Genomic DNA, 22,910 nt, shown 5'->3' with positions numbered 1-22,910 from the left:
AGGTAAGAAGAGTTCTAAACTATCTGTTGTTGTTGTAATAACTTTATTTCGGTCAACAGACCATAAAAAGTACATGAAACATTAAAAAAAATAAAACAATAAATATAACAGTTAAGTTAAAAAGTTCTGCCTACTACGCCACATATACAACAGGAAGCGAGAAACCGCAAACACAATAGGAGGATGGGTATCGTAAGTCAATATCCTGCAAGCCTGTGTAAAATGCAGGAATCCCAAGTTCCTGCAACTAGGGATCAACCAACGTTTTCTAAGTGCAGAATAGGCAGGACAGAAAAACAAAACATGAGAGATATTCTCAATATTGTAGGTGCATGCAGGGCAAGCTACAGTGTTCGATTTGATCCATTTAGAAGTGAAAGACCTTATGGGAAGGGTGCTGTGTCTTAGCTGGATATACAGCTTACGGGCAGCTGGAGGTTCAATTAAGTCCATGAATTCCTCGGCCTTAGGCTCTGTTTTTATTAAGAGGAACTCAGATGACAGCCTACCTAATGATGTAGAGCTCATTAACATCAGATGGTTTAGCATATGAATATGAGAAAGGAGTATATTCTTAGATATCCCAATGCAATTAGTCTCCGGACTATCCCATAGTCCGGAGAAGCCAAGCCGAGTACTAAACTATCACAACATGTGAGATGACATGTGATATGTAATAGCCTTGTGCGATATAACCTAGCAAGCTTTGGCTGATTTATTTCTGACACATAACAGGGATATCAGCATATTGAGACACTGATTAACTAAATATCGGATATAGAATGTGATGAATAGATCACCACTCTCTTAGATATGTATGATACCTAATGACATCAGAATAAACTGTTGCTCAAAGTATATATAACTCAGAAGCGCTCATTATACATTATTATCCCAATGTGAATGTGTAGATTGCAACGTCTTCAGCACTAATGAACAGTTAGGAAGGGGGTTTATAGGGGTGAAAAAGTATATGTACACAGTATGAGCAAAATGAAAACAATAGCTTTGTAATGCAAAGTATGACTGAACAGACAGAATTAAAATGTGACACGTTTCTTCTACATTTAAATACAAGCCCTGGGAAAACATCATGTGTAGAACCAAGCGTGTGTTGGCCACTCACCTGGAGAAAAAACTATTGTCTACAGCTGTAGTGATGTAAACTTGTGAAAGAACATAAAGCTTGAAAGATCGAATACTAATAAATATGAAACCTCATACTTTCTTTGTAATTATTGTCATGAAAAGTAAAGAAATGCAGCAGTCATTTAGCCCATTGTGACTGAGACACCTGGTCACCAGAGGCCTTTGCCTCCACCCTTCAGGTGGGAGGGGTCACCCGCCATATTGAGATATCTCCACCTGTCTAGTGTGGATCTCTTTGCTGAAAGAACATTTGCCAGTGCAGCAGCTGAGGCTTGGGCAAAAGAAATAACAAGAGGTAGGTATGTCAGGGCCATTGTTTGTTTCCCTGCCTGGGTCAGCTATGCCTCACAAGGAGGACTTGGGCAAGGAAATCAGGGGCAGTGGCTTCTCCATAAATGTGACTGCCAGTATGACCTGGTGAACGGGACATCAGGCCAAGGGTTACTGAGGGAGAAGCAGACTATGCTCCGCCTTTGGAAACCCCTCAACGATCCCACACCTCTAATTCAGGCAGGAGAACCATGAACTTGGCAGGATGGGAGCTTTGTCAGTTGATGGAAGAGCCCCTGCTACTCCACACACTTCATGAGTCTTCTGCATGCTCGGTGCACTCAGCTACCTTATGTCACAGTCATTCTTGCGGGCTGACATCACACGTGCTTCAAGACGTAGCCGCAGTACCTAGCCCTCACATGTTACTAGAGTGCACATGCAGTAGGTGCCCGCTATACAACTATTAGAACGTGTGCACTGATAATTCATGCGTGGATGTTAAAGCATTTGCCTCATGTGTGTAGAGTTTTATTTGGTGGAGATGACTGTTTTGCCCCGTCATACATTCACCCCAGTACAGAGATCTGGGCCTAAATCCATCGTTTTTTTGCTCACCATGCCATTCCAGTTTGGACCCAGCCATATGCAAATGAGTTTTGACCCTGTGCCCAATGGGAAGAGTCCAGTCCGAACTGCCAGGCCAGGTCCTCCCTGAACTGGAAACAAGCATCCTAGGACCGGTTTCGGGATTTCACCCCTCTTCAGCCAGGAAAGCTTGATTCCAGTGGCATGGAGAGCACGGGACTCACGTCTGAGCATACCCGTCCCACTCGGGGTGACAAATGCAAAAAGAACTATTGATGGACAGAATGCAGAACAATGTCATACATTCACCCAGGTAAAGAGATCTGGGCCTAAATCCATCGTTTTTTTGCTCACCATGCCATTCCAGTTTGGACCCAGCCATATGCAAATCAGTCTTGACCCTGTGCCGAATGGGAACAGTCCAGCCCGAACTGCCAGGCCAGGTCCTCCCTGGACTGGAAACAAGCATCCTAGGACCGGTTTCGGGTTTCACCCCTCTTCAGCCAGGATAGCTTGATTCCAGTGGCATGGAGAGCACGGGACTCACGTCTGAGCATACCCGTCCCACTCTGGGTGAAAAATGCAAAAAGAACTATTGATGGACAGAATGCAGAACAATGTCATACATTCACCCCAGTACAGAGATCTGGGCCTAAATCCATCGTTTTTTTGCTCACCATGCCGTTTGGACCCAGTCATATGCAAATCAGTCTTGACTTTGTGCCCAATGGGAACAGTCCAGCCCGAACTGCCAGGCCAGGTCCTCCCTGGACTGGAAACAACCATCCTAGGACCGGTTTCGGGGTTTCACCCCTCTTCAGCCAGGATAGCTTGATTCGGGGTGAATGTATGACATTGTTCTGCATTCTGTCCATCAACTGTTGTTTTTGCATTTGTCAACCAGAGTGGGACGGGTATGCTCAGACATGAGTCCCGTGCTCTCCATACCACTGGAATCAAGCTATCTTGGCTGAAGAGGGGTGAAACCCCGAAACTGGTCCTAGGATGCTTGGTTCCAGTCTAGGGAGGACCTGTCTTGGCAGTTCGGGCTGGACTGTTCCCATGAGGCACAGGGTCAAGACTGATTTGCATATGGCTGGGTTCAAACTGGAATGGCATGGTGAGCAAAAAATACGATGGATTTAGGCCCAGATCTCTGTACTGGGGTGAATGTATGACATTGTTCTGCATTCTGTCCATCAACTGCTGTTTTCGCACTCTCTGTAAAGAGTCAGATTGTGTCCTGTGCAGAGTTTGCAGCTGTAAATGACAAATAGATTGGAGGTTGGGGCTAGTGGGAGTGGACTAAAGACATTCCATCCAGGGCTGGGGTTTCTTCAAGCAATAATATATGAGGCACAGGCTGACCCTGCATCCTCTTTTACTGGGACTGCCATGCACAGACTGCCGACGATCTCTGGTCTCACCTGGTGGTGTACTTGATGCAATGCTGAATGGCACAGGCCCAAGGCCCAGTAGGCAGGCCCTTGGGTGGTGTTTGGAGGTTGATTCTTGAAGCTGTGCCCTGACCAGCGCTGGAACTTTTCCCTGATCTAGCCTAAAATCTTTCCTAACTCTGAAGCTTCTGAAGGTGCCAGAATATTACAGAGTCAGAATAAGCCAGCAAAATACTTTGCTTTCACACCTTGGATACAACTGTGAGGTTTCGAGATGAAAGAACTTGGGTCTACAGCATGGGATAGACTTGCCTCCCATTTTCAAATATGTACTCAATTTTGTCCCGTTGACTCCAGCCACGCAAGAAAGCAGGATTCACGAACCTCATTGTCGTCACTGTACATATGTTCAATGTGTGCTATTTGTTAGAGTGATGAAGAGAACTGTTTATTTGCACAAAATCTGACTGAATTGTAATTTATGATGATGGTATTGCTCTGTTCTTGCTCCATCCAGACTACCTGCCTTAGAACGTCCGCATTCGATATCATTGATACCGTGGTGCCTCCCTGGGTTGCAGCGCAGCATGGGTAGAGCCACTCTTGCATGTACCAGATCTTCCTGGTTCACTAATGCACAGTTATTTCCTGGCATTGCAGACTGCCAACAACAAAATGCTAGCACTCTGTGTGCACATTAGGGCAGTGACCTGTTGTGCGCAGAACTAAATGCCACTGCTCTTTCTGGAGTAGAAAACATGATCCCTGAATTTTAGCCACAAATTGTCATTATTAAAAAATACCCACACCTACGCAAACACATCCACATATACGTGCAAGCATGTAGTCATGTTTGCATGCACTCATGCCCATGAGCGTGTTTCTGGAACTGGAGCATGTTCATGGGCAGGGCCAATGCCGTCTGCCCTACAATGCCTGTACGGTGCTCTTATAGAGAGAGAAGAGGTTAGTTGCATACCCATGTCAGCAATGTCAATAGCCACTCAGGTTAGACTGGCAGCTCGGTCCTCGTAGTACCACCTGAAATGGATAGCTCCTTTTGTAGGAAATTCATGTCAGAACTGTCAGCACATAATCCAAGCAAACTCCAAAGTAGAATCACAGGTTCGCCAGGAGCAACAAAAGCTGTAACTACCAGCTTTATCTCGAGGTACTCCCAACTGAGACTACCAGCTCTTTTTTAGGTCGCAGCCTACCAGACAGCACTGCTGTTTGGTTTTCTAAAGACTTCTTGGGCACATTCAGAAAGCTGCAAAAGGAATGCATTCAGCGCATTGCTTACCATTGGCTTTGTAGTTTGTAACTCACATTTCTGGCTTTCTATTTGCTGGCTTTATTTACTTTACGCTTTCCTGCTTGAGTTTGTCCCTCCCGTTGACCAAACCTCGTTTACTGTATTCTTCCACAAAACATTTTGTAAACAGGCCTTTAAATCTTGGTCTTATCTTGTCACATTTGCTGTGCATTCAAAGACAGTGGTCAAATGGCAGGCTATCTCTTCCAAGGGAACTTGGTGTTTACCTTTCTTTCTCGGAGTTCGAAGTGAGAGAATTGATGTGGAAATCCTGCTGAGTATCCATGTAAGAGGAGAGGGTGTAGGATGTTTTTTTTCTTTCTAGCACACAACAAAAAATTGATTGAGCTGATGTTTCAGAATATATCAGAATTCATACAAATTCAGCACATTTGTTTTGTAATTCTGAAGTGTGGTGGAAACAAATATTTGAATACCATTAAAATACATCAATACACTAGGTGATGACATGTGCACATATTATCATTTTTGTGCAGTAAAACCATATTTGGGTGCAAATCTAATGGTCATTTCAATTGAAAACGTGTTGTCTTCAACGGCAGTGCGCTACCATACAATGCATTCTCCACACTATGCCACTCCACGCCACTCCCTTTTACGCCACTCCTCTCCACTCTACGCCACGCAACTCAAGCCCACACTACTCACTCCACAACACAACATGCCCCTCCACACCACTTACACCCACTCCAATCTACCCACTCGCGTCCAATTTATCCCACTCCATTCCAAAGTACCCCAATCTTCCCCACCCCACTTCGCTACAATCTACCCATCTACTCTACTCCAAACTACTCCACTCCACACCACCCAATATACTCCACTCCAATCTACCCCACCCCAATTTACCTACCCATCCCAATCTTCCCCACCCCACTCCAATCCAGTCTACCTCACTTCATTCCAGTCAGCCCAATCCACACCACTATGATCCAATCTACCCCTTACCACTACAATCTACCCCACTCCACTCCAATCGACGGAACTCCACTCCACTCCACTCCAATCTACCCAACTCCACTCCAAGCTACCCCAATCAACTCCACTCATATCTACCCAACTCCACTCCAGTCTACCCCACCCCACTCCACTCTACTTCACTCCACTCCAATCTTCCTCTGTCCAATTTACCCCACTCCATTCCAATTTACTACACTCCAAACTCCACTGCAACCTATCTAACTTCTCTCCACTCTAATCTACCCCACACCTCTCCAGTCTACCCCACTACACCATAATGTACCCCACTCTAATCTACCATAATCTATCCCACAGCAGTCTACCCCTCTCCACTCTACTGCACTAAGCTCCACCCAAATCTACCCCCACACCACTCAAATCTACCCTACTCCTCTCTAATCTAACTCACTCAACTTCATTCCAATCTACCCCACCCCGTTCCAATCTACCTTCTCCGAAATAACCCTCCCCAATCTACCTGTCTACTTCACTGCAAACTACTCCACTCTACCCAACTCCACCTCACCCCACTCCAATCCAACCCACTCTACTCCAATCTACCCCACTCCAATCCAACACACTCCAAACTACCCCACTCCAATCGCTCTTGAATCTACCCCACTGTAATCTACCCACTCCATTCCAATCTACCCTACTCTAATCCACCCAATCTACCCCACTCCACTCCGCCCTAATCTAGCCAACTACACTCCAATCTACCCCACTACACGCTGCCCCATTCTATCACTCTATTCCACTCTACCCCACTCCACTTCACTCCAATCTACCAAATGCCAGCCAAATGTATCTCACTCTAGTACAGACTAACCCACTTCATTCTACCCTGCCTGACTCTACCCTACTCCAATCTTGCCCGTCCAATCCGCCCCCCTCCAGTCTACCCACTCCAATCTATCCCACCCCATCATAATCTACCCCACACCACTCTACCCAACTCTACTCCGATCTACTCCACCCAAATCTCCCCGACTCCAAACTACCCCTCTCCTATCTATCTCACTCCAATCTATCCCACTCCACTCCAATCTACCCTACCATAATCTACCCCACCCAAATATTCCCCACTCCAATCTACTCCTCTCCACTCCAATCTACCCCACTCCAATCTACTGCAATCACTGCACTCCACTCTTCCCCACTCCACTCCTGTCTACCCCAAATTATCCCGCTCTACTCTACCTCGATCTACCCCACTCCAGTCTAACCCATTGCACTCCAATCTACCCCACTCCCTCCCAGTCTACTCCACTTCACCCCATTCAACCCCAATTCAATCAACCCACTCCAGTCTATTCCACTCCACTACAAGCAGCCCAAATATTAGTTGTTTGCATGAGACCCCCGAGCAACCTTGCTATGCCACTGGCTGGGGCAACTCACACTGATGGTTCTTGTGTTCTAGGAGCTTTACAATGGGGTCATACTCATAAATATGATGGTGTGGTGTGGTGGAAACGTGAAATCTCTCTCCTTCCCCACACTCCTCCAGCAATGCTGTGTTACCCCCTTTCCCCCCCTGGTAACCCTTTCCCTCCCTCGGACCGAGCAGAACCACTTCCTTTCTTCAACTTCCCTATCTCCCAATCTCCCCCACTCTGCCTGATACCCGCTCCCTCACAGCCACCTCACCTAGCTGCCAGGACCTCTCCAGCCCCCTCCCCTCGCTTCCTCCAAAACCTCCTTCATCCCTATGACTCCACAAACTCCTCCCCTCTCCTTCCGCCCCACCGCCTTGCTCCTCTCCTATCGCCCCCTAATTTTGTCCTTAATTCCTTTCCTTCTTGCAATGCCAACAAAGACAATTCTCCTCCCACCCCTGGTGCACCAACTCCTGCTCTCATCCAAAACTTTTCCCCACCTCTGAACCCTATACCCCTACTCCCCTCCCGTTCCCCCACCTCTCCCTGCCTTCCACCGCCAAGTGCACCCCTCCTGTTTCCATCGAGCCACCCAACATGCCATGCTCTGCCTTACTCTCTCTGGAAAATAAGCTAGGCTCTCTAATCACCTCATTCTCCCAACTTGAAGCTACCATTTTAGTTTTAAGCTCCAAGATTTCATCTTTTCCATACACCTCAATTCCTTTGGAAAATACTCACCCTCCCACGAGATACACCTCGCCCCCACACCCCATAATAGCTAAGCATAGCCTGTCCTCTGCATATTCACACAAGCACTCGAACGCCACCCTTCTTCCACTTTCACTTCCCAGTAACCCTGTTATCTACACTATTCCGACCATCTCCTCTGTCAGAAGCACTCATCCACCTAAACCCTCCCGAGCACCCTCATATAAGTACAATATCCTCATCACCCCTCATAGCCCAAGTGCCCCCGTCACCAAAACAGTTGCGACAGAGCTGCGCTGTATGCTCCACAACTGCAGATCTGCAACAAAACACAAACTTGAAATCTCCGATACCATCAACTTGCACAATATTGACATGCTCTTCCTCACAGAGACCTGGTTCAACAATACCTCTCACTCTATGTTTGATCTCCTTGTACCCACAGGCTATTCTATACTTAGAAATTACAGAATTGACAAAGTTGGGGGAGGTGTTGCATTCATCTTTAGAAACTCCCTTCAACTTAAGGCTCTTCCTAACAGCTCCTTCCACACTTTTGAATGCCTATCTCTTGAGCTTCAATTGCACCACCACTCACCTCTCAGATGCCATGTTTTTTACCACCCGCCTGGTAGCAGCCCTTCGTTTATGGAGGAACTCACGGACTGCATCAGCGACCAATACTCGCAAAGTGACAATCAGATCTTCGTGGGTGACTTCAATGTCCACTGGGGCTCGCCTCAAGACACCTATGCGAATTTGCTGGCCACCTTCCTCTCTGCAAACGATCTTATCCAACACTGCACTGAAACAACATACTCTAAGGGCTCAACCCTGGACCTTGTTATTTCTAAAGCAGGCTTGCTGACCATCGCTACCCCTATTCATGTAGACTGGTCTGACCACCTCCTCATCCCATTCTCTCTTCACCTATCACACTCTATAACTCTTGGCCAGCCTAAGAGGGCTACCTCCTGGTTCCGTGACACTAAAAATATTGACCTCAGTACCCTCTGTGAATCTGCTTTGCTATCCCTTCCAAGGCTAGACCTGGACCTAGATGTTAACGAACTCACCTCCCAATGCCTCACAGTCCTTGCAGTCGAAATCAATAATGACGCTCCTCTCCAAAGCAAAAAGAAAAGGCCGACTCCCTCAGCAGTTTGGTTCAATAAATCCCTCTATGAAGAAAGGAAGTACCTAAGAGTCCTTGAGAAACAATGGAGACAAGCGCCCTCCACCGAAAATTTGGCAACGCTTCGTTCAGTAAGATCCAAGTACCACAAGCACATCTTCCTTGGAAAAGCGTTGCACTTCAAATCCCTCCTTGACTCAGCCAAAAATAGACCCAAAAAACTATTCGACCTCATCAAGAACCCAAACAGCTCTCCCCCAACCTCCAAATTGGAGGATTCCACAAAGAAAGCAGCGGAATTCGCTATATTCTTTGACGAAAAGATGAAATCACTTGTAGATCAGGTCATTCATCCTACCCCTACAGAGGAGCGCAAATCCTTAACCATTTGGCAAAACTTTGACCCCATCTCTGATGATGCCCTCCTTAAATGCATCCTCAATACAAAGCCCTCTAACCATTCTCTTGACCCCATCCCTAGTGCCATTGCCATTGACTTCTATACCCATTCTCTTTCCTATTGGACCACTCTGGTCAACCTCTCCCTCAGTCAAGGCTCCCTTCCTGTTTCCTTCAAAACTGGGCAGGTCACCCCTCTGCTTAAAAAACCCACCGCTGATGCGAACGACCTCAACAACTACCGTCCCATCACTAACCTACCCTTTTTTGCGAAAATCACAGAAAAATGTGTAGCGAAACAACTCTCTCGCCATATCAAGGACAATGATCTTCTTGACAATTTCCAATCCGGCTTCATTCAAAACTGCAGCACTGAAACAGCCCTGCTGCTAGTGATTGATGACGCGCTGCGGATACTCGATTCAGGGAAGTCTTGTCTTCTAATTCTTCTTGACCTTTCTGCAGCCTTTGACACTGTCAATCACAACACTCTCCTTAACACTCTTCAACAGAGAATGGGCATGGAGGGCACTGTGCTTAAATGGTTTGCCTCCTTCCTCTCTGATCAAAATAGCGAACAGTCTTTCATCTCCTTTAGCGGTCGGTCAAGGTGTTCCTCAAGGCTCTATACTTGCACCCACACTGTTCAATCTCTATTTAGAACCGTTGGGAAATCTCCTGAGTAAATCCGGGATCCACTATCATCTATATGCGGACGACACTCAAATCTACCTTAAGGTGGCCTCCTCTCACGATCTCTCCTTCCTAAGCTCTACTCTCGACTCCATTCAAAACTGGATGTTAACTCGTCAACTGATCCTGAATCCCTCCAAAAATGAATTCCTCCTCCTCTCCTCCTCTCCTCCTCACTTTCTCCTCCCCCAGTGAAATCATGGATGGATCAGATTAATCTACTGAACAATAAACCCATCATTGTCGAGAGCGCAAAATCCCTTGGTGTCATACTCGACAAAAAACTCAATCTACTCCCCCACATTGATTCCATTGCAAAGTCTGCTCGATACCAACTGCGCCTTCTTTGGCTGATTCGTCGCTTCTTCCCGGAGCATGACCTTAAAACCCTGGTCCAATCGCTGGTTCTCTCTAGATTGGACTACTGCAATTCTCTTCTTACTGGCCTCCCCAAATCCCACCTGTCCCCCCTGAAGTCTGTTCTCCAATTAGCAGTTCGTTTCATATATGGGGCCAAAAGAAGCGACCACATCACACCCATTTTATCCACCCTCCGTTGGCTTCCCATAGAGGCAAGATCTATCTACAAGACTGCCTGTATCACCCACAAAGCCTTGCACTCCTCCTCCCCTCGCTACCTGGTGAATAAACTGAAACTCTCTGGAGGCTCCAGACCTTCACGTAATGCAGAAAATGTATTGCTTGAACCTCCCACTTTCAAGAAGGAAAGATCAATGGCCCAATCCTTTTCAGGCAACGCGGTGAGAATCTGGAACTCACTTCCGCCTCAGCTCCGGACCACCACCTCTTCCCAGGCCTTCAAAACTGACCTCAAAGCTCTCCTCCTTCAAAGACACTTCCAAATTTAATTCACGCCCTCTATTTTCTAAAGGAAGTCCTTCCATTATAGGAAATTCTGTTCTCCATGCCTATAGAAGTGCCTTCCCAGTGTGTTTTTGTTTTGAGTGTCTGCCATTTAGTGCAGTATTTTACCTCTACTTGTACTTTGTACTCTTTTGTAACATGCACGTCACCTTTCCTTTTGTAGCGTTTGCTACCTCTTGTATTTTTTTGCTTGTGATACATGCACAACGGCCACCACTGCCTCATGTAACGTAACCTTTGTTTTAGTGTTTTGAGTGTCTGCAATTTATTGCAATTTTTTACCTCTACGTGTACTTTGTATGCTCTTGTAACCTGCACACGTCACTATTTCCTTTTGTAACGTATCGTTTGCTACCTCTTGTCACCTTTCCTTTTGTAGCGTTTGCTACCTCTTGTATTTTTTTGCTTGTGATACATGCACAACTGCCTCATGTAACGTAACCTTTGTTTTAGTGTTTTGAGTGTCTGCAATTTATTGCAATTTTTTACCTCTACGTGTACTTTGTATGCTCTTGTAACCTGCACACGTCACTATTTCCTTTTGTAACGTATCGTTTGCTACCTCTTGTATTTTGTTTGCTCTTGATACTTCCACAATTGTCACTATTGCCTCATGTAACGTAACGTGTTATTTTGTAACATGCTCACTTATGTATCATTATTGTTCCTATTGTGAAGCGCTCTGACACCTTCGGGCAAAGTCCGCGCTATATAAAAACGCATTACATTAATTAATAAATAAAAAATAAATCACGCACAGGTGTATGTGGGTACATGGGAGTGAAGATGTAAAAAGGAATAGCATTATGTATGTTCTATCGGCTCACTCCAAGCCTTGGTGGATGACGTTGTTTGAAGTCTCTCGTAATAAAAGGGGCGAAGTGCACCAGGGCACACGTGCTCATCTTTCCCATCGGCAATATGCGCTGCGTGTGAACTCGTCACCTCCAGTTCAGTGGCGCAGCCAAAATACTCAGCTCTTCCAGTCCCCTGTTCCCGTTCAGTCTTTTAAATACCCGAGCCCCCGGCGTGCGGGGTATAAATGTTTAATGGCGTCCTCTCTCTGACCTGCTCGTTGTAACACTCGAGTAAGCGATTAGCATGCCCGACTCTTACACGTGTTTTTTTGCACACCTTGTCTCGCAGCCCTGCACGAGAAGCGCGCCAGGAAGCAGCTCTGCCAGCCCGCCGGTCACGCGATCCCAGGCCCCGCCCCGTCCGCTGGGGACGCCATGCCAGAAGGAGACCTGCTGCAAGAAGTGAGTGATAAAAGTCCATCATCTCTTTCTGTGGAGTGCACGCAACCCGCGGCGCCCAACCCAGATTCTCTGCCTGTATTAAAGCTCTGTTGCAACATCCCCACGTCTTACCTTGTAGTGTGTGTGTGTGTGTGTCTGTGACAAAATGGTCATTAATAACATGAAGCGCTTTGTGAAAGACTCAGACCGGCCGTACCTACCGTTAGTGAAACAGGTGCAGCAGTGCTTAATATGTAAAAAAATAAAATAAGTGCCAGGGCTCTCGTCAAGAGGCCACTGCAGCTTGTACCACCCATGCCATGCTGCCAATGATAGTAACACAATTACTAACATTCACGCTCCTACAAGTGTGACAGTTTGGACTATTTCGACCCCAAAGCTATACGATTGGCTTGTACAGCAGATAATAGTAATTTTTAATATATATTGAATAAATAATTAACTGTTGTTGTGGTCACCTCGGAATTAATCAGACAGCACCACCTCCTGGCAGACGGTCACAAGCCCTGGTGCTGACAATTAAGTGCCGGTGCTGAGTACCGGATACCACAGGCTCAAATTAAGCACTGAGGGTGCAGTGGCACCGGGGCTGAAAGCTCAGAGAGACCAATTGAACTTTAATAATTGCTGTACTTTAGCACCGTAACAGCCGTCAAGAGGATAATTTTTCTGGCTTGCACTAGGGCACATGGCATCCATGGTACCCTACTAGCTACCAGAAAAAAACACTGCCATTTTGTTAAGTTTTGAGGTTCTGGGAGGGCACGGTAACTTGTTGTGTTAAATCCTCTGTATTCTTATTTGACAAGGTAATAATTACGCAATTTGCTTTAATAATTGAATAGCAATGGTTTAGACAGCTCCAGTCATTGCTTTATTTGAGCCGGTGGTTGCGGGTAGAGGCCACCGGCACTCATTTTTGGGTAACGACCATTATTTTACCACATCAGACATTTCCCGAGCCCAATAAAGGGAAAAACACAAACATGAAAGAGAAAAACTGAAAATCTGTCTAAAAAATGGGACGCAGAACTTGCAAGAGTGAGATGAAGAGGCAGCGAGTGTCTGGAAGTGGAGTAAAGAGGCATGCGGTGGATTCCAGTACTGGTGTTCAGCATGTGGCATTTAATAGCAGCGGCCATGAGATTGTGAGCAGAGCTTTGGGTACTGCCACTCATTCTTGTACAAATTAAGGAATGGCTCCAGTGCTTCAGATAGGCAGGTATTCTCAGGTACTGAATACCTGCACTACTTTCATTTGAAAGAAAGAGTACCTGCACTTCTCGGCACTGGTGCAATACTTTTAATGGGAGAGTGAGTGCCAGCACTTCTCATTAGCAAAGAGTTACTCTGGGATAGTTAGGGCATGCCCATCTATATTTAAGTTTAAAGCACTGGCAGCTCCAAAACACATCTGTAGTTATTTCTTCCTATATTTCCTATTTTAAGTATATGTTATTAAAGGGGGATAATTGCAGTTTTTATTGATTTGCTCAATATTTTTACATAAATTACTGGCCATGCCTGTAAAATACTGGCTAGATGGCATCCCTAACAGTGAGCTAAAAGGGGGCAGTTGGATGGTACAGAAACACACAACAAACTAAAGTTCATAAGAACTACACAGTGCGAGGCTAGCTTGCTACTCCCGTTTTGTGTGACATTTATTTATATGCTTTTATAAAGTGCTACATGTTCTTTTCAATTACTTAAAGCGCTGGGAGATATAATAGATGAACAGTTTGATTAACAAGGGAGTGTCGTTTAGAGTCCAGTCAGAGGGGGGTGAGTGCCATGTCTGTTCGAAATGTTAAAGTGAGATCGATTGGGGCGCTGCCAGTAGTGATAGAACAATTTTTAGAGTGGGGGTGCTGCCATCAATGTTACATCTCTGAAGTCATAGGGATTGTGAAAAATCCTAGCTTCACACAAAGAATAACTATATAGCAAATGAGTCAGGTGCATAAAGCAGGAGAATGGTATATGTGTCGTATGTAGCCAGTGGCACATTTTGGAGCACACTGTCACAAATATTTTACTAAAACATGGTGTGGAAACAGTGCCATTTATAGACAGTTTATTTTCCATTAAAATGGGCAAATAATTTGCATGACGTGCAGTTTGACTGATAGAGCTCTAATGTGTGAAAATAGGGCTTCAGCAAATATTTATTATTTGCACATCACCAAGTAAAGTGTCTTGATTTGTTTTGATCCTATTGCAATCTTTGTTTCATTACACTTCAGAATGACAAAATATGTGCTTTGTGCTTTCCAAACTGCTGATATATGTTGGAATATTTGTAAAGTTAATTTACAGGAATTAACATTTTTACGTTGTGTGGCCCAAAAAACGGCAGGCATGCCTTTCACACATTGTTAGGCCAATCTCCATGTTAAAGGAATAAGCAGGGATTTGTCGGAAGAAGTAGCCTGATGTTTGCCCTCTATCTTTGAACTCACAACAAACATCCGTCTAATCCAGTTTTTCTTTTTCGATTTAACATGCTTGCATATCCTGCCCTACTTTATGTGTCAACTGGTGCTGACTCTTTATTGTCAGATTGTTCTCTGTGTCACACTCACTTTATATTCTATGATTATACCTCTCTGTACTTTTTATGACCCGTGGGGTGGATTTTTTGTAGGCGCAGCATTGCTCCTTACATATTGATTTATGTGATGCTGTAAAATCTGAACTAAATATGTGTAAAAAAAAGCAGTAAATGGTATAACAAATGTCACAGTGCAATTCAGCTTGCCTCGGGAGGTGTGACCTTGGGCCTAAGAAAGAAGTTATAGTGTCCGTAGTCTCACCTTCTAGTGGGGTGAGGTCAAAAGGTTTTTAAAGAAATGAGTTACTGTTTTGGTGGGGTGAGGGAATAGCTGTTGGAGGCAAGTATCATAGCTTCCAGCAACTGGTTATTCTAATCAGGAGTCACAGCTTGGATGAGGCTGTCGGTCTTGGAGTCAGGAGTCACACCTGTAAGTGAGGTGATGCAACAGGGTTTGGAGCCAGGACTCCTGGCTTCTACCTGCGGTGAGACAACACTATTTGGAGTCAGAAGTCAGGGCGTAAGTCGAAGCGAGGCAAGAGGTTTTAAGGTCAGTAATCGCAGCTTAAAGTGGAGTGAGAAAATAGGGTTTGAAGTCAGGATTCACAGCTTCAAGTGAGGTGCGGCAATTGGTGTTGGGATCAAGAGCCATGCATAAGGGGAATGAAGCGACCTGTTTTGGAGTGAGGAGTGATGGCTTCAAATAGAGCAAGGAAAAAGGCTTTAGTGTAAAAAGCGGTGGACTCAAATGGAAATTGATAACACACTTTGGAGCCAGGATTTATGGCCTCCAGTGCTTGCTCACCCACTTGCTACTACTCAGCCAAAAGCTCTACCACTGTTGCCACAGAATGTCACCTGGGAATTGCCAGTTCTGTTTTATTTTGCATTCTTTGTAGTTTAAACGTAACCTGATGGTCAGAGTGGCTACATCGACTTCACCCTATTTCAAGTTGACAGCACCCGGGCATCTATGTAGTGGTCTACTAAAACTACACACTCCAAGCAGAGCTCAGATATTGCAAACTGTTTGGTATCACCAAGATCAAAACAGGATGATCCAGCAAGATATACCACACCAAATTCGACAACAGACCTTTTTACTTCAGCAGTCTGAGCATACATACAGCAGAGCCAAAATATGCAATAAACTGGCAATTAAGATAGCCAAAAACGGGCTCAAGCTAACTCTCACCCATTTACATCTACTGGACAATATGCATGCGTATTAATCAAAAAGATACGTACCGCCATGATTCTTGGATCTGCTCTCTGCCTTTAACCATCAAACTCTTGCCCACAAATATCATATTTGGAGCAATCACTTATCAAACTTTCTGCTGTTGCCAGCAGGAAACCCAGTGCATTCGAATGGTATATTGTCCAATGTACTCAAGTCAAGTCAAGTCAATAATCTTTATTCGGATAAAAAAAGATATCCATAAAAGATGCAGTTCATGCTACAATCGTACAATCCATTAAGAGTAATATAAATCAATTATACACATTCCCTATAAAATCAGTGATATAAAAATCCCTATATACAAACAAATTAAGAATAAAACAAGGCAATCGAATACAGTAAGCCTTTGTGTACGACAGTCATTTATATAAAAAAAAAAGTAAAATGTATCTATATGCGTCCAATCAGTCCCAGAGATTTTGCACTGTCTACTTCAGTGGGCCTCTCCTTTGGTCAATCTTAATTTAATTGCGAGTCGCAAAAAGTGCACAGTGCTAAATAAGACAAAAGGATCGATCGACATTTTAAGAAACAAGAGGGCCACTTTGGCCTGTCTAATTTTGGCTCGTTTTAAGACAGTTTTTAGAAACCGAGACCTTGGGAGTGCGTAAAAGGGACAGAGTAGGACGAAGTGTAGGGTGTCTTGCGGAGATCGTAGATCGCAGCCGCAGCACCCTTTTGTCCTAGCATCGCTTACAAAACCGGCGGGGACTGACAGAATGTGGTGCAAAAGATTTAACCTAAATCTAGTCATCAGGAATCTATCCTGTTTGTTATATGTGTTAGACAGGTAGAATTCCATCCCCACAGAAGTTTTTGTGAGCTGATAGTCACAGACACTACGTTTTCGCCCTTCTATTTCTTCTCTGACCCTGGCTATATATCGTAGGTGGTCAGCCTTTGCAAGGCCCAGGTCCTTTTTGGCCAATGTGGATGGGTTATTAAAAAAAGGTACGTGGCCCAATGAATCTAGTGCATCCCTGACGTATTTAAGCCAGGGTATTAGCAAGCCCTTGTCCCCCCTCATGCAATCCTCCAAGATTTGTCTAGTTAGCAATGCCTCGGGGTTTATCCAGATCTTGATCCAGCAAATTATGGGGTTGAGCTGAATCCTGTCACTGAGGTGGGGAATGCCCAGTTCCTCATGGGCAATATATGAGGGGATACATTGGGGCACTTGCAGGAGTCTCCTTAGGAACTTATTTTCTTCCACTTGGATTTTACTTACATCTATGAAACCCCATAACTCGCTTCCATATAGAGTCTTAGCACAGCAAACTGACCTATATAACTTTACTATTTCATTAGGCGACCACCGTCCAAGTCTACTTGCATAGTTCATGATTGACCCTACTGCTCTCGGGTATTGACTACATTTATGCTTTGCAAGGGGTTTAAAGGAGAGGTCCTTGTCAAACATGATCCCCAGATAGTTAAAGGTTTTTACCTTCTCAAGTTTATGGGTGCCTATAGAGAAGGTACAATTCCTTGAAGGAGTTTTGCCTGCTTCCATGACATAAGACTTTGAAAGGTTGGGAACTAAGTCTAAATCTGCCATAAAGCGTACAAAGCCGCTGATGAGAGTCTGCAAGCTCTTTCCTGTGCGCGCCAGGAGTACCGCGTCATCTGCATGAAGGAGGACTGGTATACTTCTCCTCCCGATGCAGGGACAGTCGGCCTCCAGCTCTCTAAGTGCCTTATCAAGCCCATTAATATAGAGCGAGAACAAGAAAGGGGCAAGGATACACCCTTGTCTCACCCCTCCACTGCACCCAAAGTCCTCTGTGACTTCCCCCCTCTCGCCAAATCTGACCCGTGCCGTGGTGTTTAAATGAAGTGTTTGTAAGATGTGGATCAGGCCCGGTTCAACGCCCAGCACATCCAGGATCTCCCACAGCCTTCTTCTGTTCACGCAGTCGAATGCTGCTGAGAGATCCATAAAAGCCAGGTAAACAGTGCCTGCCCTGGCCACAGTGTACTTTGCTACCAGGAGGTACAGATTGAGGCACTGATCAGTGGTAGAACGCCCATTTCTAAACCCGTACTGCACATCCGTGATGATGTTATTATCATTGGCCCAAGTCAACAGACGATTTAAAACAACTCTCCCCAAAATTTTTGCCGAGACATCAATGAGGGAGATTGGGCGATAACACTGGGGGTCGTTTCTATTGCCCTTTATGAATATGGGTATGATAGTGGCCGTGGACCAGGATCTGGGCATGCCTGCTTCAATAGCTGTGTTCAGCACCCTGGTCAGTATCGGGGCCCAGAGGTCTACCTGGCTTTTGAAGAGGTCGGGGGGTATCCCATCTGTCCCTGGGGCCTTCCTCACCACCAAGCCCTCAATTCCCAGTTTAACCTCCTGGACCGTAAATTGTGACCAATCACCACCAAGGGATTCTGTGCCGATAGTTGGCAGCTCCTCAGGCTCGCCACGATTGTATAGGCCACTGAAGTGCGCCATCCATTTATCTGGCAAGATGTGGGAAGCGACCTGAGGCTTATTCGGGGGTTGAAAGCAAGGAGCATTTATAATCCTCCAAAAGCTGGTCATATCATGGAGCTCCGCGGCCTCTCTCAAGGATTCCCAGGCCTCTGTTTGTAGGAGTATTTTTCGCGACTTAATTGCCTTTTTGTACCGGGCCCTACAATCAGCAATCTCTCCTCTGTTCCTAGGGGCAGTTGATAGTGCCAATTTTAGGTCCCTATGGGCTCTGGAGCAGTTCTTGTCGAACCATCTAGGGCAGAGATCTACCTGGGGCCTTGGTTTGCTTCTTAAGAGAGTGTCTATATGCTGTGCGGTGCCCTCAAACGCTGCAATCAGGTCCGTCCCCTCAACAGTGAGGTCTAAACATCTCCACAAGTGATTCTCGGCGTTGGCAAGGAGTGCTCTATGGAGTTATTCCCCATCGATATTTTCCCATTTAATTCTTCTTCCTTGATCCTTTGCCTTAAATTCACCCGTAGTGGTCCTTCTGTCTGTTTTAGTACCTGGAAAGATGTCCACTAGTGACATGGCCAAGGGATTGTGATCGCTAAACGCGCTGGGTACTATCGTAAACTGGCCTATTCTAGTTATTAGGACAGTGGAAATGAAAATATAGTCTATTATTGAGTTACAGCCTCTTCCCTTAAAGGAAGGGGCTATGTTATCAGACTTCCCCCGATCAATCAGATCCATTGTCTGGGTTAGGGCAAACTCGCTCAGTATTGTACTCAGGGACAGACCCTCTCTGGTGTGCTCCAGGTGCCAACCTTTCATAGAAGGGCAATTATCCCAAGAGCCACCTTCCCATTTCAGATGTGGGCACTGGTGGCAATTAAAATCGCCCATGAGAATTAACTGATAGCCCTCATCCCCTGAGTTCTGAAGGGTAACCAATCTTTCCTCTAACTCCATCAAGTTTGTTAAGGATTGTCCCGCGTTATAAAAATTTATAAAAATGAGCTTTAGGCCCACCGATGAGTGTTTTACGCCCTGAAGGCAGCCGGAGTCCCACCCCAGATCTTGCCATTTCCCCTGCAATGACAGTGCTACATACATTATTAGTTCGCCTTTGGCTCTTCCCATATTAGATTTCCGGGCTGGCACAAAAAACAATTTATATCCTTCCAGGAATGGGACAGTTTTGTTAGTTTCCCATGTTTCCTGTAGGCAAATGATTTGGAATTTTGTTATAAAGGCTAACCATTCAATATTTTGGATCTTGGTTGCAAGTCCTGAAATATTCCAGGAAATAATCCCCAGATCCCTAAGGTTTGGAGCTATACCCCTAATCGTGCTAGGCGTCATTCTTAGGGGGGGGGCTCTTGTCCAGACCGTGTGGCGTATTCGGCCTGGCTTCCATTTCCGTCCCTTGCTCTACCACGGGGACGGATGCTGCTGCTTGCTCTGAGATCCCCTTGAAATTTACGGTATTACCCGGGGTAGGATTTGCCAACTCAGGCTCCATATTCCCTATTTCCATCAGTCAGTCCTGTTCATCCAATACGGACGGACAAGAAAGCAGAGCAAATCTATTTGTGTCATGAACAGGTGCCATCTCCCTCCGATTTTTGGGATCCCAGTGCCCCCGCCATCCCTGCCCAGTTTCAGGTGCACTGTTCCTATAGAAGAAATGCAGGGGTAACATCGTTATACTTGACCCAAAACCCTCATCCATGTGTCGGTTATCAAGTAGGTCTCTCACCATCTCGGGGTATTTGAAATTAACTATAATACAGTCACCTGTAAATCTTTTTGCGCTATTCCCAATCCAGGCCACCCTCCTGGCCATTAAGATGTGCCTGTGTTGGAGCCTCATCCCATGTGGTTTATTTCGCACCCAGTGTAAGGTCTTATTTATCAGCGTGCTAGTTGATTCCTCGACATCTTTATTAAGGCCCGGGACACCTACTAACACTAGCGTGTAAGGACTGGATGCGGGGGGTAAATCTAATATCGGGAGGCCTGGGGTGTTCTGAGCGCAGACAATATTGTTACTAATATTGGGCCAAACTGCGTTCTCTTTTGGGCCACAGGGAGCGGTTTTTGGATCAGGGGGAGTCTGCATATTACCCTTAGTTTTTTGTCCAGAGTGCCTATTACCTGTGTTTGTTTGTTCTAAAACGGCTTCCCTGCAATTTCTGGGCTCGAATTCGGTATTAATGGTGACCGTTTTATCACTGGCAACCCTATGTGACTCCTCTTCGCTCCCACCACCCTCTTGCCTCCTCTGTGGAATGATCCCAACTGGCTTTTCAGGGACTGGATCTGCCAACCTCCTTAATGTGCATTCCAAACTAGAAATTGCTGCTAATACTGGGCCTAGATGTTGAACTAGGAGCTGTTCCAATTTCCCTTCCAGTACTGTAATGATTTCATGCAGCCCTGTCGACCCATTTGTAGTTTTGCAAGTTGGGCATTTAGAGCACTCGAGGTTCTTGGTGGCCTTAGTTGGTCCTCTGCGGCTAGGCCTACTCGAGGGGTTAGAGGTGTGCGTCCCTCCTATGGTTAATGGGTCTACCTGCAATTGAGATCTTTTCGATCGAGTTACCACTTCCCTGGTGGGCGATTGCTTAGATTCAGTGTCTGGTGCTGTTAAAAGTTCGCTGGGTCCCCCCCTTTCTGCTTCTCCTAACACAGTGTCAGAGTGTAGCGAGCCAGCTACTTGCGGCGCCCTGAGAGTGGGGGAGATAACTATAGCAGACGGGCTTGCTAGATCTAGAGTCCCTCGTGGGCTAGGGTCAGCCACCAGCAGGAAGTTGGGGAGAACTCCACCTGGCGTTACGCTGAGGGTTAAGTTGCCCAAGGAGGACCGTTTCTTGGCTATTAAAGAGTCCAGAGAGAGCCGCTTTTCCATCAGTAAAATTTCGTGGGCTAGCAGGGACTCCGCTCTTACAATAAAGGCGTCCAGGGTCCCCTTTACCCCTCCCTCCACCCTGGGCTGAGGGTTCTTACTCTTTACCATGATATTAATGTAATGAGTGGACCAACTATTGATTTAATGAGGACCAAAGGGGCGGTACTGCGCGCGGCCGAGATCTCCCACCACTACCTCGGACCAGTGTATGGGGCAAGGTGGATACAGAACTTTAACAACAGGAGGAAACAGTCAACAATAAGCAATTGATACAACCAATATGGCAGCGACCGCTGCGACAGTCTCAATGTCCCGGGTCCCGTATCACTGGTTGTGTACTTGCCTTGCAGGATAGTGCCTGGTAGAGGGAGGGAGCGCGATAAGGGATATGGCCCGGCCCTGCCTCCTCCGGCCCCGGACGGCCACAGACGGCCCGCCCTCTGCCCGGGCTCAGCCCGGCGCCGCCCGCGCGCGTCCACGAGGCGGAGGGGGCTGTCTTCTTTTCAACTCCTCCGGCGCGGGAATCAGGCAGTGGGCGGAGTCGCTGGGCAGGCTGGGAATTGTAGTCCGCACCACTCCGTGGCCGCGCGATGTAAGGGCACGGCGGCGGGTGCGACCACGACTACAGGGCTCTTGGTCTGCTCCGCTTCAATGTTACCAAGTGGCCAAGCAGGTAGTTAATGTCAGCGTGTCCTCCTCCAAATCAGCTGAGGCTCGATAATGCTCCCCCGCTCTCCAGTGGGAGCTGCCCTCTTTTCAACTCCTCCGGCGCGGGAATCAGGCAGTGGGCGGAGTCGCTGGGCAGGCTGGGAATTGTAGTCCGCACCACTCCGCGGCCGCGCGATGTAAGGGCACGGCGGCGGGTGTGACCACGACTACAGGGCTCTTGGTCTGCTCCGCTTCAATGTTACCAAGTGGCCAAGCAGGTAGTTAATGTCAGCGTGTCCTCCTCCAAATCAGCTGAGGCTCGATAATGCTCCCCCGCTCCCCAGTGGGAGCTGCCCTCTTTTCAACTCCTCCGGCGCGGGAAGCAGGCAGTGGGCGGAGTCGCTGGGCAGGCTGGGAATTGTAGTCCGCACCACTCCGCGGCCGCGCGATGTAAGGGCACGGCGGCGGGTGCGACCACGACTACAGGGCTCTTGGTCTGCTCCGCTTCAATGTTACCAAGTGGCCAAGCAGGTAGTTAATGTCAGCGTGTCCTCCTCCAAATCAGCTGAGGCTCGATAATGCTCCCCCAATGTACTCATTCATGCTGGACACCAAAGCATTGACATAGCATTAAAGTACTAACTGTGAAGTCATTCTCCACTTATTGGCCACTCCCTCAGTTGATCATGAAAAATAACAAAGTACTTCTTTAAAGTGCCACTCCCTTTAACTAGGGCTCCTTTTTTCTGGAAGGTGATGCAGTAATCACTCAGTAATGCTTCACACTCTCTTTTTCAGTCATGTTATGGTGGCCAGTGGGATTCGTTGATAAACGCTGCAAACCATTGGTCTGGGAATTTGCTGAAAGGAGTTAAAAACCATGGTTGGATGGCAGTAGCGCCTGCTCAGCTACCCCCCAAGTTATATCTCCAGCTTCCCTAAGTGAGAAAATGTCATGC

The 22,910-nt window shown here is 46.5% G+C and overlaps 1 protein-coding gene across 3 annotated transcripts in view; it reads left to right on the top strand.

Annotated features, from left to right (window-relative positions):
* AHRR (aryl hydrocarbon receptor repressor) overlaps positions 1 to 22,910 on the top strand; it is a 793,419-nt gene that overhangs the window by 425,792 nt on the left and 344,717 nt on the right. For all 3 annotated transcript variants that reach the window (XM_085606921.1, XM_085606922.1, XM_085606920.1), the window contains one exon: positions 12,049 to 12,161. In XM_085606921.1, coding sequence (XP_085463047.1) covers positions 12,049 to 12,161 — 113 coding nt within the window. The remainder of the gene's footprint in view (positions 1 to 12,048; positions 12,162 to 22,910) is intronic.

The sequence above is a fragment of the Triturus cristatus genome, chromosome 5_2 (genome assembly GCF_964204655.1).
Source record: "Triturus cristatus chromosome 5_2, aTriCri1.1, whole genome shotgun sequence".
In the NCBI taxonomy this organism is placed as follows: domain Eukaryota; kingdom Metazoa; phylum Chordata; class Amphibia; order Caudata; family Salamandridae; genus Triturus; species Triturus cristatus.
Note: the sequence above shows the minus strand (reverse complement) of the source record. Positions and strands in the feature narration are given on the sequence as shown.